This window comes from Augochlora pura, chromosome 8 (assembly GCF_028453695.1).
Source record: "Augochlora pura isolate Apur16 chromosome 8, APUR_v2.2.1, whole genome shotgun sequence".
Classification (NCBI taxonomy): Eukaryota; Metazoa; Arthropoda; class Insecta; order Hymenoptera; family Halictidae; genus Augochlora; species Augochlora pura.
The window spans coordinates 12560892-12582760 of record NC_135779.1 but is presented as its reverse complement, the minus strand read 5'-3'; the positions used below and the strand labels follow the sequence as shown (position 1 = coordinate 12582760).

The 21869-nt window shown below is 35.4% G+C and overlaps 1 protein-coding gene across 1 annotated transcript in view; it reads left to right on the top strand.

Moving 5' to 3' along the window:
- Phlpp (PH domain leucine-rich repeat protein phosphatase) overlaps positions 1-21869 on the top strand; it is a 117441-nt gene that overhangs the window by 16000 nt on the left and 79572 nt on the right. The window contains 2 exon segments of the mRNA XM_078189022.1: positions 2831-2857; positions 7312-7475. Coding sequence (XP_078045148.1) covers positions 2831-2857; positions 7312-7475 — 191 coding nt within the window.

The following is a 21869-nucleotide window of genomic DNA, read 5'->3' as shown; positions in this document are numbered from 1 at the left end:
ACTAATAATAACAATGTCCAATAGATATATACATGTAACAATCCTCTATTTGCTAAACAAACCACGTGGTTTAAACTATTAATGAATAAATAAATAATTAAATAAATACGACAACCATTTTCTAACGGAGTTTTACTCCGCAAACACGTTGCTTCATTACACTTGTTTTTTTAAAGAGATGTAGCAAATTGTGTGAAGTAAGTGCGTCAGCCACGGGAGATTTGAATATGCCAGAGAACTAAACGTTACACCTATAACTTGTCCGGAGTTACTTTACACTTCGCTTGTCACATTCAAATTAGAAGTAATTCCCGACGCCGCAGAACTTACAGCAGGACCATGCATTAACTTCGGAAAACTTAAAATCGATTTTGCCAGTACTAATGCGGCGCGGAAGGTATTCCAGTAATATTTCTGAAACTTCAAACCGACCTGTTAAAAACTTCTGTTGCCTGACTTACGCTCTTAATTCCCGGCCTCGGGATTATTGAATCCGATACGTTCGATTCGACCACCGATGAATAACCAAGTGAATATTCAAAGGGAATCCACCGCCAAATGGCTCGACTTCGAAAATGTGATATACCACGTGCTTATAAAACAGTTATTGAAACTTATTAAATAGAATACGGTTCAATTTCCTACGGCTGAGCTAATGGGAACGAGCAAAAAGAATTTTCAGGTTAACAATCGTTTTTCTGATATCGGATTTTAATAATCGAGATTTATAAAATTGGTAGAATGTTTAAATATTCTCGAACACCAAATATTTTTCACTACTCGATTACATGAATTAATGAATACAATTATCAAATGTTTTGTATGAAATTTTTACTTCATTTGAATTGAATTTATTCTGGAAACATACGTTGTCCAAAATAAATGCCACATTGTGAGAAACGAATTTTGTATGATTTAAAAGCTTAAAGCTTAAAAAATAAATAAGAGTTTCTAGGTACTGTGGTAATATTTTATACTAACAGATAGTGATAAATATGAAATTAACTTGAAGAATACGCTACATTATCGCAGTTTCGTATCGATTGCAGAAACTTGGAGATTAATATTTATAATAATATATTCAGTTAAACAATTTTTATAAAAATGCATATAATGTCACAAAGGTTAGAAAAAAATACCGACTTGTCAATTTGTGTTCGATTAACTGAATTGCTGGGATTTTGTGAAAATTCTGTGATGTCTGATTTGGTAGTCAACTTTTTAAATGGAAATTGTTATATTTCAAACTGTAGAGTACCATCATTTTATCCAAACTGATGTAACAGTAAATAACTACTTCAAATAAAAAGCTTCCCGCTACTTGAATATTTACTATAATTTAAGACAAAATACATGTATGCAACCTACTATACATGTTCCTCAAATTCTCCAATATTGTTCATAATCACTGTAGCAGCTATTTCCGTCCTGAAGATTATGGCAAATATTGAGAAGTTTCAAAACTGTACACGCGTTAAACAGTTGCCTAGATCGACCCACCTTACCAAAGTTTAAATAATGATCGGAAACGGTAATTCTGTAAATCGTGGAATTAGAAAATTGTCGACAAGTTATAAACAAGCGATTTGAAAATGAGTCGATAGTCTGCGAATATACCATGACACTTTTCGCCCAAGTGGTCTGCGAACATTTCAGAACGAGCATTTTCAAGTGAACGCTTGGAGAGGATACGAATGAAAGGTTTGCGGGCTGTTCCATGCGGGTATTTTTGAATGAACGCTTGACGGGGACTCAACCATTTGGTAAAAGGTTGAAGACGCGATTGGATTAGCGTCTAGTGTCGAGCAGTTCACCGAATTTAAACACGTAATAATTGATGTCGTCTTGAAGGAGAGACGTCGTTTAAATTAAGACGATTGCTGTTTCCGTCGACGAAAGTTTGATGTTTAAATATTCATTGCTCAAAGGTTGACCGAAGCCCGAGCTGGATATTTTTCGTCTGCAAGTTAATATCGTCTGCAATATAACTGAGTATACTTAGGATCATTCGTAAATTTGTTTACCGATTTTGTTCTATATATTTTTTATGACACCTCTGCACACTCATTAACTTTATAGAATCAGATTTAACGAAATCTGTGAGCATATCAATTAATTGCCAAAATCTAGGCAGACAAATAACAATATTTATAAAAATGTTATATTTTTAATCTATAATATATGAATGATAAAAATAATAATTATTTATATAGATCTAAATAAATTATTTAACATAATGACATTTATTTCTTATTTATGAATACAATTTCAATTATTATTTACTAACTTTTTATTTCATTGTCTATTATTTATTATTAATTTGGCACAACGCGTCGAATAAATAATAATGACACTGTAATTCGTAATTAATATAATTTAATTAAATTATGAGTCGCAGTTAATGTAATTGTATTACTAAGTACATATTCCGTAATATTATTACCTACTGAATTATGAATTTCAATATAATTGAATTACAATTTAATTGAATCATTGTACTTTTCGATTATAAATTGAGTAACTCAATTGTAATTCTACGCAACTCTGGTTCATTCATTAGCAATCACTCCTGCAAATTTTAGTCGACGTAACACGACGCCCGCCGTTATTTTCTCCGAATTTATAACCGCGATTCCGAAGAAACGGAATCCGGTGTTTTAAGACGATTATTGGAACGATCTCGGATAGGTGAAAGATTAATTGAGGCTTAAACGAGCGCCGCAATACGCCGGTCGATTTAAATAGTTAACGAGCTGTATAAATATTTAGCGCTCGGTGGAAGCGCAAACTGGCGCGCGGTGTCTGGGCGCGGCGGCGTCTCTAATACAAGCAAATTTCGGGCTCGCGCGGGCCGAAAGTTGCCCGGGCGGAAGTTTAGTATAATGACAAATGGAACTCGACGCGGAAGTTGGCACAGAACTAACGCGCCCTGACGCAAACGATACTTCGTCCATTTCTAAAATTACGTTGAACGGCCAGCGAGCTCCTGCGTCGTCGTCGTGCAAAATTTCGCAGGACCCTTAATCGGCTCGAGTAACGACCGGTAAACATCCTCGATGCGTTTCTGGCCCGGAAATTTTGCCCGTCATGTATCTCGCACGGTTTAATCGACTTGTCGGTGGAACTTCTGAGGTAGTAACGCACGGTGTTACTCTTATACCAAAAAGTTGGCCGCAATTCGCAACTTCGTCTGATTTTTTTGAAGATTGATACCGGAAAATCAAACACCACTAAGATGAGTATTGTTCTTAACTTATTTTTCGTGACTATTAATAATTTTGTAATATTTGATTATAATTATATTATCGGAATATATGTAGGATAATAAAGATTAGCAAAGATTGTAATTGATTATAAATAGTAACATCGTAAACGTTATAATAATAAATAGCATTATCCTTTTAAGAAATGCCATTTAATGCGTAGAAGTACATTTATAGTTAAGATAATTTTAATATTTATAGTATAAAATTATATTTGCAGTTTCACTTGATACAGTTATGGATATTTAGAGTTATATTTACAGCTACGTATGTACCTTAAACTCGGAAGTGCCTTAACTAATACTGTAACATGTCTCAATAAATTGCTTTTTCAGTTTTTAGTATTTCCCCTGGTAATATACATATTGAAAAGTATTAAAATTCCGCAATGTAGCATAGGTCGCATTAAATTTTTTTATTCATAAATAAACAAAATAAAAAGATTAAGTAAAGCATCAAAATGTAATAGATCTTTAATAATTAATATATATATTTAATACATCTTATTAGATACATAAAAAGATAATTATGCTTCAAAATAAATAGAAGGCATAGTAATTGGCTAGCCGACAGTAATTGGCACCACTATCCTACTCGAGTCCAAATTCCACTAAGTATTCGAGTACTCGAGGTCGGTGGTAGTGTATTTACGTGGTCCCATTTGCATGGTCCACCCTATATAGAAACGAAGTTGCAGTACTTGGCGGTAAGATGACGAATGAGGTGAGAGATGACGAAGTGCTCAACTAACGCAATTAACCTGCTGAAGGCGGTAGTGGCGCGGCTGGTTGGCAAGCTATTAAAAGCATAGTAGTAACCGTGTAATAAGATCCAGGCATATCCTATAATTACCCGCGCTGGTAAAAGGTCTCCGCATAGACGATTCACTGAAAATTAGAGGAATCTGATTACACGTTCGTATTCACGAGTCGAAGTCCCTCCACTGACGCGCACGAGGCTGGATTTCTAGGAAGCCATCTTTGAGGTAGTAATTAACTATTGAACTGATAAGCATTGAAATAGAAATGCCACGACGTCGGTTGCGTAATATCGATAAAATTATGGATACTGATATTAATACTCTGGCGTTTGGGGGATGTTTTTAAGAAAGGCTCGATCTCAACTACTTCACCATGATCATAAAAATATGTCTCGATACCTTCGTATGCATCACAATAATTACTCCTTCGGAAGAATCTTTTTCGTTGAATTCAATTTTATTAAAATGGGGAAAATATTTTAAGTGGCTCCCTGCGCATAATCGATTAAGTACCACACGAGATATACAATTCGTATTTCCAAACAATTAACCCCAGCGGCGGCAATATTTGCGTAGGCGTGTTTTTGCATCGCACGTATCGCGGTTCGATAATTCAGGCACGATTCAAAACGATCCGGTGCGCTGCGAGATGCAACGGAAGACAAGATTCATTGAAAAAAGTGGAACAATCGCAAATTGTTCGGGAATGGTATCAACGTCCATGCGCGTCCATGAAATATACATGATGACGTTAGGCGAGCGTGACCTAGGAAGTCTCCGAGGGATGATTTGCATGCTTCGCACCATGAAGTGTTATTTAACGGTGCATTTCGGTAATATCAGGACCGAATACCAACGCAGAAATACATTAATGCAAACGTTTCGTCGTATCGGACAAAGAATATCGCTGTCGGCGAAGTAAGTTTCGGAAATATCAAAGTCGCGATCAAGACGAAGAGAAATGACTTTTCCCAAAAATCTCTATTACGCTGGACTCTACGCAAGGTTCTTCATAAAATCGGCTCCACTTTTCATTTTCACGCACATAGTATTTCGCGCCAACGGTCGTACAGTGGGAAATTACAATTTCATGAATTTGGAATCTGTTCCGGCAACTTCTTCCCGACAACTTCATGCAAAATTCCAGATTCTGTTTCTCAATGTACGTAACAGACTTTGCGAAATGCTGACAACAACGATCAAGCAAAGGCAATTCTTCGGCGCAAGAAGCTATCGAATGATATCAAGCGTTTTATCCGCGCAATTCTAAATCGAAAGTTAGAATTTGGAAATAGTATGGAAGAACTTCAATTATTACAGCTGTATTTTTATTGTCGATGAACATATATAATAATTATCAATATATGTAATATATGCGGACTCCATGCAGTTGTGACATATGTAAAACGTATATAACAAGAATTTAACAGAATTTTTACTACATTTTTCCAACAAAGAATCTTTTAATGAATAAAAGGAACTCTTCTCTAATTCTGATTTTCTTTAAACAACATATGAAAATAGAGATTTGAATAAAAATTAGCATCTCAATTATAAGTTTCGAATAAATTGTACGTTTTATTGTGTTGTTCAATTCTTTTTAAATTATTGGAATACAAGCAATTAATTAATTAATTTATTAAGCTCATTCATACTTCAGTTATAACAGCATTCGGATGAAACTAGTTAACCCGGGGGCATAAGTTGTTGTATTATCCTAACTTTAGTATATTCGGGGTAGCACTGAATAATTTACTATTTCTTCCAAATAGAGTTTTAGCTGTTAAGAAGCTGATCCTCATTAATATTCGTCATTGTTCTCCAACTTCCTACGTTATTTGAAACATACAAGCCAGATGATACATAGAATGTAAACTGCATTACCATCTTGTTAGGGAACAGTAGATGATGGATTAGTAGGACTAATGAACAGCTTGTCAATCTTTGTGAAAGTTTGTATGCAGTGCACTTCGGCACACGTGTTTACAGATGACGCCGGTACACGCTGTTCACTATCTACCAATCATTTCTATTCGTACAGAAATACGATTCAACAAATATTTATGAAAGAAAGTTGGTGCCATAACGAAAAATGTTTATATGCTCGATGTGTATGTTTTATTACATGCTTTTATTTGCGATTCGACGTTAACGTAACGAACAAATATACAAGCTTCCCGGTCTGTATCCTAGAACTTCAACGCTGGCTATGTAAACAGCTATTTGTAAGTTTACAGCCTTTAAAAAACTTCCCTCCTAAAGGCTATTTATAGCGTAATTATAACTTCAGCCCGTCGTGTACGTAAGTTTTCCTCGGTGTGCAATATTTTGAATAAAACGGGTACGTACTCAATTAAGAACAAGATCCATTCACTGTAATAGGAAATGGTGCTCCAAACTTTTGAACTACGGGGTACATAATATATGTATACTAATAAGGCTTTATTTTGCATTTAATTACAGACTCTACAAGTTAATAATGCAAACATTCCTGACGTTAACGGTAGAAGCAAATGTAACAATGAATCTTGTTTCGCATAAAACTATTGAATTGATATTGAAATTCGTCCTGTACAATATTATCATCTTTACGAGTTGATAGTAACAATATTTTGTCAGTAATGATAAAGACAAATGTAACAATGAAATCCAATAATATTAATACAAAAATGCTTGTGAAAGAAATTCAACTGCCATTTGTAGCGGTTCCAATCATTTTCAAGCATTGTGACATCATTTTTGTGACAATCTCTGTTAATTACGTTATCTGGATTACTGAAAAGAGTTATCATTACACCGTGGATTTTTATGCAAAATAAAAATTGTACAACACTGTTATAAGAATTGTAAATTGAATAAAAATAAATTGTCCCTTTTAATAATTTTTACGAATTGAAAACAGTCTAACGATGTTATTAAATTTTACAATTTTATATTTGAACTTCACAGTGTTGCCGTAAATGCATAAAATCTACTTATATCATTTTCTCGAGTTAATATACATTATAATCTATTTGATAAAAGAACGGAAGCATCTCTTGTTCCACTTAACACACGTACCATAGAAAAGAAAAATAGCAAGCAGTTATTTGTTACATAAGAAAACGTCAAGTTAAAGAGATAATTGACTCATCCTGTACTACGTTAATCCCAAAAGGTCATCGAAAGAAAACCGAATCGCAAATGAAAAAGATTGTACATCGATTTTCTTTAACGAATCCGAATGTCCTATCCTGTAATGAACGCAGGTAGCGCCAGGACTTTCCCCTACGTTGATTAGAACCGCAGTTCTTCATTTCTTCATGTTTTTGTTGCAGGGCCCGCATCACCGTTGCCAGATCTGGCGGGATACAGTCGTTGCGGGTACGCGCTCGTCCTGAAGGGGTTGGTTTTTCCTCAGTGGAAGAGGCGACCCTTGGCTGTCATCGGATCCAGGCTCTTCCTTTATCCGGGTAAGCGTCCTACTCGAGATTCTGCCAATCCTCGCGGCCTTCCTCGAGGCAAGAAACAGTCTGTAAGAATAGAGCCTAAGGCTTGTCGAACAAAGAAAAAACGAATCGGGAACGTCCGCCAGCTTTATCTTCGCCTCCCTTACCAAGCTTCTTACGGCCGCAATTATTGAAACGTATATCATCGGGGTAAAGATCGGGAGAAGTAGGATTTGTTCAAGCGTTACGCGATGCAGACCCTATATTATGTGCCTTTTCTGTGGCTGCGAATTCTCGCGTTTTAGGAAATCGCCAATTCAATTTCTTGAATTAACCCTTAGAATGTTTAGTGCTACAAATCAGACACGTGTTATTTAGTTTGTGGCATTTGCGAAAATTCTAATTTACTATAATTTTTACATGATTTATGGGATGGATATGATGAAATTATAAATAATACAATTTTAGTGACATTCGTGTAATGCTAATATTATATAAATTTAATAAAAATAAAATAATATAATATAAATATAATAAAAAGGTAAATATCTCTTATATTACACTTTTTCAGTTTCATAGTGTTCAATTTGTGGTGGTTATGAACATTTTAATCTTAATCTATACATGATTGTTTATAATAAGAATATAACGCAAGTAGAAATAATATAATTTGACTACCATTCATATAATACTGATATAATATAAATCATAAATGCGATACAAAATGAAAATACTTTTTCATTTTGGTCAGCACTCAAAAGTTAACATTTGCTATGACAAATAATAAAATTGACTGGAATATTTTTGTCTTAAAAAAAATATAGCAAGACTGAATTTGTTTAAATTTCGTGCGGTTTTTATTACAATGTGCTTGAGTCAAAATTGAAGCGATTCCTATAAAAGCATCTTTATTATTTCAGTAATTGTAACATGAAAAATTAGAATCAGGTTCCTTGAAAGTGGCATTAATCTTTATTATAAAATTTCTTATAATTTATTATAAAATTTCTTATAATTTATTATTTAATATAAAAATCTATTTTGAGCTATTTGCCTTAAAATTGAAACTGAAAATAAAAAAAATTAGTGTTTTTAAAATCATATACAGTTTCATTCATCTTATATTTCATTTTGTCATTTTTAATGTACATGCATTAAAACATCAGTTTGCTTACTAACTTTCTAATAAACAATGGTAAAATAAACCTTTGCATTCCTGAAGAAATTGCTTACAAACAATCTTATGTTATGTTGAAACAACTGTACGTTACAAGAGAACCTTTAAAAATCATACTACTTTCTCACTGTTTGACTGCTTCGATCAGTTAGTAACTATAACTTTTTCTTCGAGTTTCGCATTGAAATCTTTTAAGCCTTTGCGAATTTATCCATTTCTAATGTACCGTTCAAAGCGTACTTTCCTTCCAAGAATGATTGCTTGGACTAGTTTCGCCTTCAACATATTGCTCCCCAGGAAATAAGAACGGAATGAAAATGTTTTCTGTTATATATCTCCTGATAATGATTGCGTTTCTGAATAGAAAAATAGGTCACATTATTCTGAGAAGTTGAAGCATCGTAATTTGCAACTATTACTGTAGATTATAAAAATTATACTAAATATTACATTCAAGGTAAAGAAGAATAACAGAAAGAAAATGATTTTTGGAAGAAAAAAATTCTGTCGCTGCATGAGAAGAGACGAAAATGTTAAAACAAGTTAAAGATATTTCTTTAATGTTGTAGAATTGATAAAAGTCTGCAGAATTTATATTTTTATTTCTTTGTGCTCGTGTACCTTCGGAACCATCGTGTAACTTTGTCATTTTCATCTAACGGTTGAAACTTCCATAAACTCGTTTCTAGATAGTTCCCAGTTATAAATCTCGTTCTTTCTACCCATCGACTCTACTTCCTTCGATTGCTTCCTCATTCCAACTCTCCGCGACTTTTATACTTTCAGCTTCCCGCGAGAACAGCCAGGTCCGTATCTTCATTTCATAGAAAAACAAACCTGGAACAGTAATCGAGGAAATTGAAAAAATCTATTAGTACGTTTCCAAGTTTGTTTGTTAAACAAAAAAGCAATCGCTCGATAATCTATGCCATTAACGAAGAAAATAATTCAGAATGTATTAATAATTCGTTTGTAGCAATACTGTTTTCATATTATTGATTTTTAAACCTTTAACTTAAAAGAAAATTGGATTTTCACTATAATTTATTAAACAATTAATTAAACAACAATTTACAATAGAAGGAATAAATAAATATGTTCTTGACACTTTTCATTTGAAATTCGAAAAATGTATTCATTTATAACAGAAATATAATTGTATTATGTTATAATATATTACGATTTCAAAATTATCTTGACTTCATTAATCATACTAAATAACTACTAAAATGTGCAAGTTTCAAAATGAATATTAATATCCGTAAATAATACTTGGTAAAATTCTTATCCCGCATTAATTATATAGTCTGAATTTTTAAAAAACAGACAAAATAATCGTAACTAGAATCAACGAATTCAGAATAGTTATAAAGTATAGTAAAACAAATGATCATAACAAATTAAATAATTAAATTTTATGAAGTGAGTAAGAATAAAGTTATAGTACTACATTTTTTTTATGTTATGTCGTGGAGGAGTAGCTGTTACCAAAATGTTATTTCGGCACGATACAACGGAGGAGTTTTCCAAGAAAATGCGGGTTCTTGTTCAACATCGGAGAATATACCAAGACTTGTTCGAAGTTGAACTTATTTATTTCGCCGAAGGTTCTTTCGCACAAATACAACAGTTGAAAGTGGACGCGTGTTTTTGGAGCTCGGATCTATGTTGCTATATTTCTAATTTTATTCCATTTCTAATCTTGTTCTGATGTATTCTTATTCTAATCTTTCTGCTGGGAAGACCGAAAGTCACCATCGACGTCACCTCGGTCCTCCCTGCCTCTTCGACTCAAGGGTGTTGCAAAGGGCTGCCCAATCGCGATGGGCCCATGGCAGTGACGCGGAATCGCAAGGAACGACGTTTGGGACCGAGGAGGTGGCACCGCGAAACCTTCCAGGGGGTTCCGGGCAGCGCGCGGTGATCGACAAGTCGCCAACACCTGGGTGCAATATTCTTAATTGCCCCGCGTCCCAAACGTGCCGTCTTCCGCGACCGGTGGCGTACCATGTGCCTTGAGACGGCTGGAAGGTAGATTTCGAAAATACGGGTGACAGGCCCACGCCGTAGCCAGTTTCAGAGGTCCCAAGCACATGGCCCGCCGCCATAAAACCCGACTAGGTATTCCCGAACTGTACTTTATAACGTATATTGGATTAGTGCAGTATGACGTAACAGATGTATTGAAAGTTTAAGAATGTTCTTAATATCAAAATATATACACACGTAATTCTGCATGAAACAATTTTATCTTTTATCATAAAGAGCAGCGTTTAAATCATACACTATGGCAATCGATTTATATTAAGTTTAAAATTTATAATGGAAATCAATATAATCTTTCTATTAAATCGACATATAAATAGATTTTGGTAATAATACCAAATACTAAAATACTAAATACAAAGTACAATAACAATAGATCTTCATAATCACTTCCAATTTATTAAAATTGTCAAAGGAAGAATGAAATTGCGACTTGTATTTATTCTTGTAATTCTATATCTTATTTAAATAACGCTCCGTACAAAAATATTGCAAATAAATTCTTTGAATACAGTTCTATTCGAGAAATGTTTCGTATACACTTTTCGTATCAAATTTCATTAAAAAAATATTTCTAATCAATTCTTCGAGGAAGACTATATTCGAAGAATAATAAAAAATTCATCTAACAGAGTTTTATCCAAGAAATATTTTCGTCTTAAAATATCTAAAATCTTTCTTCTTAAAATATGTCGAATATCCGAATTTCGTGCGAAGAAAATTTTACTCGAATAATGTTCGACACTGATTTCAACTCGATATCAAAGGACAAATGCAGAATAAAATGTTTGCTGCGGAAATAAAAGACGTTTTTTCGGCAGTCTTCGTCGATATTTAACTTGTTAATTCCACGATCTCTTTAACAACGATCACAATGGGCGTCGACGAGACCGACTGCTAAATAAATAGCGGTCCATTCATGCCGAGCAACCTTTTGAAAAATCGCTGGGAACGCGGCCCCGAATAGAAGTGTATCGTCGACGGAGAACATCTTTCTCTCCGACTGTTCGTTATCGAGCCGCGCGCGATTTATCTTCAACTTTGATGTATCTTCCGGCCGGGAAGAAGAATAAGAAGAAGTTTCCACGGCCGATCAATTGTCGGACGGCAGCCACTCGTCGAACCGAGGGGGGGAAACATTACCGATACATGTAACTCCGTGACTGATAAGTGAACTTTAAATTGGATTTCTTTGCCGCGGATACAATCGCAAGCGTTTCGACTTCAATCGCGTTAGATAAGAAGCTGTCGGTGGGAATAAAAACGTTCGTTCCAACGGTGGAAACCGAATGGTGAATCCGTGTTCGCTGGTCCTGCGGTGGAGGGGGGGAGGGGGGGTGGCTGTCAGTTTTCTTTCGGCCATCGAACCAACTTTTCGTCTTTGTTTATTTATGGTCGCATGGAAACCGGGGATACTTGTTTGCGTACGCCGCCAGGTACATAGTTCTGCGAGTCACGTGCCAACGAAGTTACTAGAAAAGAAACTGACGATAAATTGACTGTTCTGCGAACGGCTTTATCAATACTAAACTTAATCAGAGTGGTAGCATAATCTCTTCCTAAACTTTGATTAAAATCTATATACATATAAATATAGATTAATTTCATTATTTACATTCTAAATCTGCAAACAGTCGACATTAAAACAAATAACTATTTTATTTTTAAAGTTACATACTAAGTCTGCGATCACTGAATATAATGAATTGTTATCGTTCTTAAATGTATTACTTCACCATGACAACAAGTTATAATATAAAATTTAAAAAAAATCACAATAATGTTTTTGGTAGCTTTACAAAAATTCTTAATCATAGGTAAAGTGCAGATTTTATGCATTCGTGATAATAATCAATACATCAAACAAATACTGCTAATTATAATAATTAATTTTAAAAATATATAAGAATTAAAGACAATAGAAGAATTCTCGAATATTCCGATATCATTTCTATCTTCTTAAAATTACATTATTCTACAGCTTCTGTTTCTTCCGGTTGGCTCGTAAAATTTTTATATCCTTCAGAAATCCGCAATCCAATCGTGGGTATTGATTTGAACGAACTTTGAATCTGTTTACTAGGAAACTTTCTGCTCCCCGATACGCTTTTGTAGGACAGCCAGGAGTATAAATCGTTTCTAAGTCGTTGACAGTTTTTATAGAATTACCGTGTTTGAACAGTTTGCGGGGAATGTCTCCGAGATCCTGAAAGTCCTTCCGGAAGATAAAAGCGTGTCAGTCCACGACGAAACGAAAACATCTATAGGTTGATCTCGTACAACCTCCGGCCTGCCCCCCCCGACCCCTTCCGTCCCCGGCCACGAAACACCATGATTTATCTGCGTCCTGTCCTTTATCCTTCTCGAAGAACGCTCCTGTCACCATCACCAGTGCGTGCTACGGAGCCAGGATTTCTTTTACCGTTGAAATTTATCGTCCTGACATGCAATTAAGACTTCGGACCACTGAACCGTTTAACGCCATTCCAAAATATTACTTTGGTCTAGTGCATACCAGAGGACCAGAATTACAAAGGAGTTACTAAACCGAAACATTTGAACTGTTTGTGAATACAAGTTAATCGAGTTTTACTGTAAAAACGAAAATTAACTTTTTTTTTTATATAATCTATCTTTACGTTCGTCATATTTTTCCTTGAATTAGTACACAGTTCTGTATTATCATAATATTTTATGTTCATCATACAATATTCTCATTTCGGCATGTGAGCAGTTATCGAGTTAAATGGTAAAATTATAATAATATAAACTTTAATATAATAATTGTATCAAACGTACAAGACTATGTAGAACGAATATATTGGCGACTTGCGTGTTGACAATTTCTAATTGAAACTCGAAAATCAACAGTTGAGAATCTTTTAACCCCTTCCACTATGACTTCTTTAACAAGTGCGTTGATTATGTTACGGACGGAGATTACTCCCGACGTTTTTTCTGCTCCTTCTTGAGGGTTTACGCTAGCTAGCGTCGGCTGGGAGCACGATTCCGCGATCATAATACAAAAATGTTTAGTCTTCCGACAAACGCCAGCCTATGGGCTGGAACCACTCGTTTCTGAGTCACTGTATCATCCGCGGTGTAGGCCCCCACGATTCAAACATAAAAATGTTTAGTCTTCTAACGGACGCCAGCTTAAGGACTGGGACCACCTGCCACTGTATCATCCGCGGGATGATCTGGTCACGTAGGCCCAGTCCCCACTACCAAATTTTCTAGTTCAGCCGCATATAAAAGGGCTAAGATTTTTCTTCTCATCGGGCAGTTTCAAGTCAAATCGCGACGCCAGACGTTGGAAGATCGAGCCGAGTTCTCCTTCGAGCAATAGTTAACCCCCGCCGACTTGGTGCGTAAACCAGGGAGCGTGTCTTAGGACTATCGCGAAACTTTCACTAGACTTACACACTTGTAATAGACTAAAGTTGTTAGATTATATTAGTTTTTACTTGCAATTCAGTGTACAAGTTTATTTCATTCCATCTCCCAGTTCGAGTTAGTTGTTCGTAACGATCCCACAAAGATATACCTTTGCCGCTCGAGGTGTATCAATTAATATTTCTTTTGTAGTTGCGAGGCCAATTAGAATCAATCCAAAACCCCATTACCCAATCAGTGGCGACCAGGTGATGAAAGAGGCATCGGCCAGTCCACGCATTTCCTATCTAGTGGCGACCCGTTGATGAAATAGGCAACGGCCAGTCCACGCATTTCCTATCTAGTGGCGACCCGGTGATGAAAGAGGCATCGGCCAGTCCACGCATTCCTTTCAAAATATCCGCACAAACTCATTTACCTCCGGCCACTTGTGCACTGGCCCTCGACTCCTAACAATTAATACTTTTTCTTCCTTAATCATTTCCTTGATGTAACCAGAGAACTATTGTTTCCTAATTGCCTTCATTTACCTTCATTTTCAAATTTTGATGACAGTAGATTCAAATTTTGTTTCGATTTAATGAAAACGATTGGCAGTCTCAAATTTCAAAAATTGACAGTTATTAAATTGTGTGTAAAATGTTCGTCACGAGTCTGACTCGTTATTATAGTGCGACGGGTTAAAAAAATATCCAGAAACGATAAAAGTTGTATAAATAATTCAAGAAATTATATAGACTGACAAGATGTAATAATTTCTTCTAAAAACGTTATTTGAAAGAAAATTATTCAAAATCCTTGTAGTAAAGAAAATGTTAACAAATCGACGATTAATAACTGAGATTCACGCTCAAGAACGTAGTTATGAACACGTTAATAATAAATCTCTAATTATCTTTATATTTCCGACATTTGTGAAAAATGAAATTTAAAGATGACTATAAAAATATGCAAGTTTCAATAACGATTGAAATGTAGAACGCAACATTCAAAAGCAGTTCAAGCTGCGGTCAAATGTATTATTTATTTGCAATTTCTCTGTAATTAACAGTAGTTATGCAATAGAAATTTAATTCCAAAAAATACGATTTTCTTGCGTGAGGTTCAGTTTTCATGTTTAATAGCTCTTAGAAAATTGTATAGCTTGAAACGTTCGGATCGTGTGTCTGACCATTGCTAGACATTTCTACTTGCTCTGATCTATGCGAAGCTTAACAGTCATTTGACATCGAATGATTTATTTTCAAATAATATAATATAAAAAGACATCAAGATACATTAGATAATCCTGTAGAAAATGAAAGAATTACTAAACCTTTAAATCGATAACATTTTTATCGAAAAGTGGCCGTTTCATATCGTGAAGTAATTAATTATTTATTAGCAGTCCAATTATATTGTACTAAAATTTACAATTCTAAATTCCATGAAATGATCATTATTGATTAAAAATAGAAATCACGAACTATAGTCAGATATATTAACAGATTGTATTCGATTCAATTTTTAAACATGTTACTCGTTAACTGTGAATATAATGAAGAAATTGAAACAACATTTTGAATGTCGTTATGAAGTACATGAAGTTTTCAATCAATGTGTCGAGTATTCACGCAATTGCCAATCTTTTTATCATGAAAAGCAGGTGAACATATTGAATAGAAAAATGTGAAAGAATTTGACCGCTTTTGCAGTCAACGTAATAACTGTATTAAATCTTAAAATTAGCAACATTTTTAAAATAAAAACTTAATGTTAAATAAGTTTTGAATTTTATGCATTTATAATAAAAATGAATGTATAAAACATAAAATAACGAATATTTTAGAAGAGTTTAAGAACGCCACTATTTCATTTTCAATTTACTGGAATTGTATGAACGCGTAGTCAATTTTTAACGAACGACTTCAAAAAGATTGAAATTTTTTTACGTTGAATTTTACAATCTGATACCAAGAACATATAATAAAAATTTTCAATTAAAACTATTATCACCGAGTTCTGTGAAAACTAACAAAGGTAAAAATGAAAAAAATATATAATTTACACAAATAAAATAAATAAACCGCAGTTCACCTAAAATGATCTATCAAAAAATAACAATATAACACACTTTATAAATTTCAATAGCATTTATGACGACTATTAACATTGCGCATTTAAACATACGTAAAAGAAAATTTAACAAAAGTGAAACAGAAGCAAATAAAATTTAACGTCGATACTTCCTCCATATTTGTAGTAACGAACAACATTGAGCACATACCTTTTTGTTGCGCGATGCGTTACAGCGTCGATCGTATTTGACGACGATTGAATAACGCGCCTACCTCGCGATAAATTAATATGTTGAGGATAGATTTGAGGGTGAACTGAGATGGAACAAGGTGCCGTATTTAAACAAGGTTTAATAATAAAAGGACGAACAACTTATCACAAACTATAACACTATGTACAAAATGTCGTTTGTCGGACTAGATGAGAAGTTACCGAGTGCAAAGTGGAAAGTGAAGTAGGTACGCTTCTCATCCTCCGATTACGCCTTCGTATGTAAATGGCGTGGGTGGAGTTGGTATTTCATTGGCTACTTAAATTATCTTAAAACCAATGAATATTAGAGAGATGGCCAAGAAGAGGGGACAGCAGAAATCTGGGAATTCTCCGATTTTCATTGTATTTAGCGTAGCTGTCGCTGGCCGTACCCCTGCTCATGGCCACATCTGGTATCGGTTGTCGAAGGCCCGAAAGCTTCGACGCGGTATTAGGAAGAATCTACCTGGGGGTCGTCATAACTTAATTACATGGGTCGCTCGCGACGCAACACTTTTAAAACGGTATAACTTTTTTTAAAAGAGACTAGATGAGTCGATTGTTCTTTTAATATTATAGGAACTAGTTTACTATACAATGAGACTTCTTTTTTTAATTCTGCTATTACAAAAAAAAACTTCCTTTTTTCAATTTTTATCCGAACCTATAAGTCGAATTTAAGAAATATATTTGGCTATTCCAGGTATCTTTATCTACATACTGAATATTTAATTGAAATCGATTAATATTGTTACAAGCTGTTAATTTTGAAAGTTCACGAAAATCATTTGTTGAAACTAACAAATGCATTTTTTAATTTTTGCTATAGACTCATCTAAAAATGATCATCCGAAAATGATAACAAACATAAAAAAAAACAATTGTTTTAGACACACTAAACTAGGCCCTCTACCAACAAACAAAAATTCATGTCATTTCGTTCAGTTTAAAAGAAAAAAAAACTTATGATAAAACAAACACTTTAAATCAATTTAAAACATTCTGATTTGTATAAATGTCCTACGACGTGAGCATCACACGCGATAATTAAAATTTCTGCGAACGCTGTAACCGAGAGAAATTATACGGGACAGAACGGTTCGATCGGATGCCAAAGGCTTTTAATAAAGAACGAATCGGGGATCAACGACAGGCTAATAACCCGTCAGAGATCGACGGAAACTAATCACGTATATTTGCACCGAGCCGTTCGGTGACGGGAACGAGGACGACCAATCGGTTGTAAATTGCATTCTGAAAAAAACAGTGCGCCGCGCCGCTCGTCGACGCGAGACTGTCGAAAAACGGAATGTCTTGTTCCGAATTAATCGATCGACGGCATTTCGTGTATGCTCGGCCGCGCTCGAAATGAAAAAGGAAAGCGAGATTAAAGCAAACGAACGGTCTGCGCACGGAACGTTTTCGAAACAGACGAGCTAATGGGAACGAAGATGTAACAGAAAAATAGTGTGAGATAGAGAGAAAAAGTGACGCATCGGTGTGCGGGGAGGTGGACGGCCCGTAGGTGCTCGCGTGTGTTGAGAAATTCTTCGTTTATCGAGCGAACAAAAGAAGAAACAAAAAGGATGAAATGGTTCTGATCGGTTGAAGAATCTCCGTAAGAGAAGGGCAGCTATAACTTCTGTTTTCCATCCCATTGTGCATCGTTTATAGTTCAGAAAATATCGGACGGTCCCAAACAAACGAGAACTCGGTGATTCCAGTCAGGTCACGTGCAGCAAAGCGACGTTCAACTTCGTCGTCATTTGATAAAAATGTTTGAGTTATTGGACGTTTGTATGGATTCAAAGCTAGTGGTACCGTTTGTGGACCAATATAAGCCGATAAATGGCTGTAACGGGGAAAAAGAGCACGTGGTACCTTTGTAAATATTACTTTGTCGTGGCCTGGAACAACCGAGGTTTGTCGGAAGATGTTGTCTTCTTCGATCTAAAATGAAATGATTGATCATTTTAAAAACTTTTTTCCACGCACTTTGAGAGAGATATTCTGCCAGAATATATTCATCTATTTTTAATTCTTGTCATAATTAAATATTCTTATCGAAACATTGAATCATTTTGCTCGGTTAGTATCGAATTCGTTTCTAAGAGGTCCTATCAATGACACTGAAGTTATACTACCCTACATTTAATTGTCAATTAGAATATATTACATGTTTGTTCATATCAGAGATAGACAGTGTTCGAACTGTTTCGAATAAATATTCATCTAAAATAATTGCTCGAGCGAGAACTCCTTTTAGTTACATATTTCATTCAAGTAATTAATCTATCCGTAATTTGATTCTTACTCTTCAATATCATATTACTTATTTTGTATTATTCCTACATACGTAATTTTAACTAAACAGATACCTTGGAAAAAATTCTGCTCGAACTTGTACGTTCGGTTTAATAAAGTACCTGTTCCGAGGAACTTTCACGAAAGAGCCCTTACCTGTGGCGAACTTTTTCAATAAATATTCTTGTGGCACAAATATTTCAGATTCTGTGCATTAAAAGATCCATGGGAACAAATTCTTTTAGAATATATATTAAAAAGATTCACTATGAAAGAAATAAAACACCGAGAGAGTATATGCTAGATTTATTTAACCCTATAATTACCGAACTCCAAACTCGACTACCGTACATTGTTTATAACAATGTCAAGACTGGATTTATTTAAACGTGATTAAAATTTCTAGCACAATACGAGGAATGAATAAGTATATATTCTTTGCAACAATGACAAAATTGAGTTTATTTAAATTTGGCACGATTTCAATTATAATATATATTTGAGTAATGAAATTTATCTAAAAATCTGTCACAAAAACCTCTTTACAAAATGAGCAACTGTGAAAGAAAAAATCCGAAATCAGTTTGAGTATTCTAATAATTCTAGCGTTAATAATATCACAATTTTCTTGACCTTTTTCATATTAATCAACAAAATATCTGATCCTGTTACACAGTACCTTCTTTTCTAAATTAGACTAATCTTATCGAACTGAAACATATAATTTCAATCATTCGTTCACAAAGCTTTTTTCAAAAGGTGCCACATTTAATTCTTTGCATTCGAGTGATGCCAATGAAAATTGTTACATCATTTCCAAAATAATTTTGTCATTATTAAAGACCCTTCTATTTAAAGAACTGTTACAAGCATAACAGTTATACGAGTCACAGAACTCAATCCCATACGCATAAATTGTACTATGTTATATAAAATGGAAATACAGTTGGTCAGAATAACTATTTTGGATCTAGGCTTAAAATGACCGAGTGCAAAGGGTTAATAAATTCTAAAGTACCTTACAGAATAGTTTGGAAACGTCCCGTAGTCCTGTTTTCCAATGCTTCGAGTCTACAGTGTAGCAATCACGAGAAAATCACTGTGCATACACGTACCAATCGTAGAAACGATCAAGGTAAACCCGCACGGAGCCGCAGCAGCAACGAGAGTAGCATCGACTTCATTGTATCAACTCTCGCATGGCCATAAGAATAACAAGGAACCTGGACGGAGGCAGGGGGAGGGGAGGAAAGGACCTCGGCCAAAGACAAATTAAGCCAAGACCGAAAGTTCCTTTCGGATAAGAAGATCGACTCAGCGGTCTGCTAATTATGCCGAGGAACTGGCGCGCAGGAACCGCAGTGCGCCGGTAAATCACTGGGCGGGATTCAAGGATCCCCTTTCATCCAGTGTTGCGGCCGTGAAAGCCAGAAAGCAAATAAGTTCGCCGAAAGTGGTGCCGGGGAAAGTCGCCGAACAGAGAGACGGGATCATCCCGCGGAGGCTGTTTGCTGTTGAGTCAGCACGCTCGCCGATGCCGAACACCTGTTACCGGCAGCTATCTTGAGTTTAATCAAGCCTCGATTCCTGAAGAACCGGAGGCCGTCAAAGCGTGGCCTCCTTTAAATGACGCGATACCGCGGAGAAGCTGAATTTAGTGTGGTCTGGTACCTGCGGCCAGGATCCATCCTCCGATTGAGTCCTTTGCAACCGCCGCTCTGATGAAACCCTTCAGTTTACCATTAGCTGCTCTCCGAGTTCTCGCGAAATTCGTGTTGCGGGTTATTGAATAAGCAACAATGATAAAGTCGAAGACAAAAGATAGAACGCCTTGTGTTTCCTCGAGCTTGGCTACAAAGGAACTTCTGTAGGACATGCCGTGATCGATAAAATCGTTGCATAGAAAAATTATGGATAAAAATGGGCCAAATTTAACCGGCGATAAGCCTGCACAAAATCATTGCAAGACAATGTCTTACCTTTTCAAATTAAGTTTTGGAATCTCTAATTTACAATACTGTTTCTCGATTTAAAGTTTCATGCATCTTTACTGCTGTATCCCTATCATGAATGTGAGACCATTACTTTCTTTACATGGTAACATTTAAGTACAATAATTTGCTTGTTTGATTAAAACCGTATAATATTTGCTTGGTTTTTGCACTACGTTTATTTATTACTCAATTACCTATCTCTTGCCTTTCGTTGACTGACAGTTATTACTTGGTTAATTATTGGAACAGTTAATAGGCCGCGACAGTGATACGATGATTTTTTAAATAAAAGTTACAGGGACACTGCACTTCCTTATACATTCTCAATTAATCATCAATTAATTATAATGAACAATTATAGGAACATGACACTTTGTTATGCATTTTCAACTAATTAACAATTAACACATAATATTTATTATACGAAAAGATTTCAATTAATACGAAATCTCTATCATAACTTCTGATGTAATTAACTCAAGTTAAGCGGTAAGCGCTAAATTGTCTACTAGCCCTTCTAACATCACAAAAACAAATTCATTTGGTCGACCTTTAACCTTTTAGATACTACGCGCCACTATAGTGGCTTTCGCGAATGGCTCGTGCTTTACACAATTGTTTTATTATTTATTAAAGCAAACAATTAAAGCGAAAGTGTGTATATACAATATATTAAGAAAAGAATATATGTTATTAGTACTATATATAGATATCCGGAAAAAATATATATTAAGAGAAAATCGTAATTTAGTTACGAAAAACTTTATTTGCGCAAAATCCTGCCGTACCTAAAAGGTTAAAAGAATAGTCCCGTTTTAGAAGGTGATGTAACAGTTTCGTGAAACGCGGAATATCTTTCCGTCGCATGCGTTCACACCCAGCGATCTCCCGTGGATAACGAATGAATCGGAAACACGTACTCCGTTAAGCGTTTGAATTGACGCGGGTTAGTCACTTTCGGCGATCAACTGTTTCTACGGGTCATTAAATCCGCCGACCGCGGCGGTCGACGGGGGAATCGTGCGGGATTCGTTACTCGCAGTTAAATGAATTTAAGCGGGCCGCTCATTAGAGGATCAAACTTTTCGATGACAGCGTGAATTCGAGCCGTTTAAGCGGAAAACACTCCCGGGACCAGGGAGGGAGCGATCTTTTTCTCCGCGCGGCAGCGAATACGTCTGGCCCTCGGGC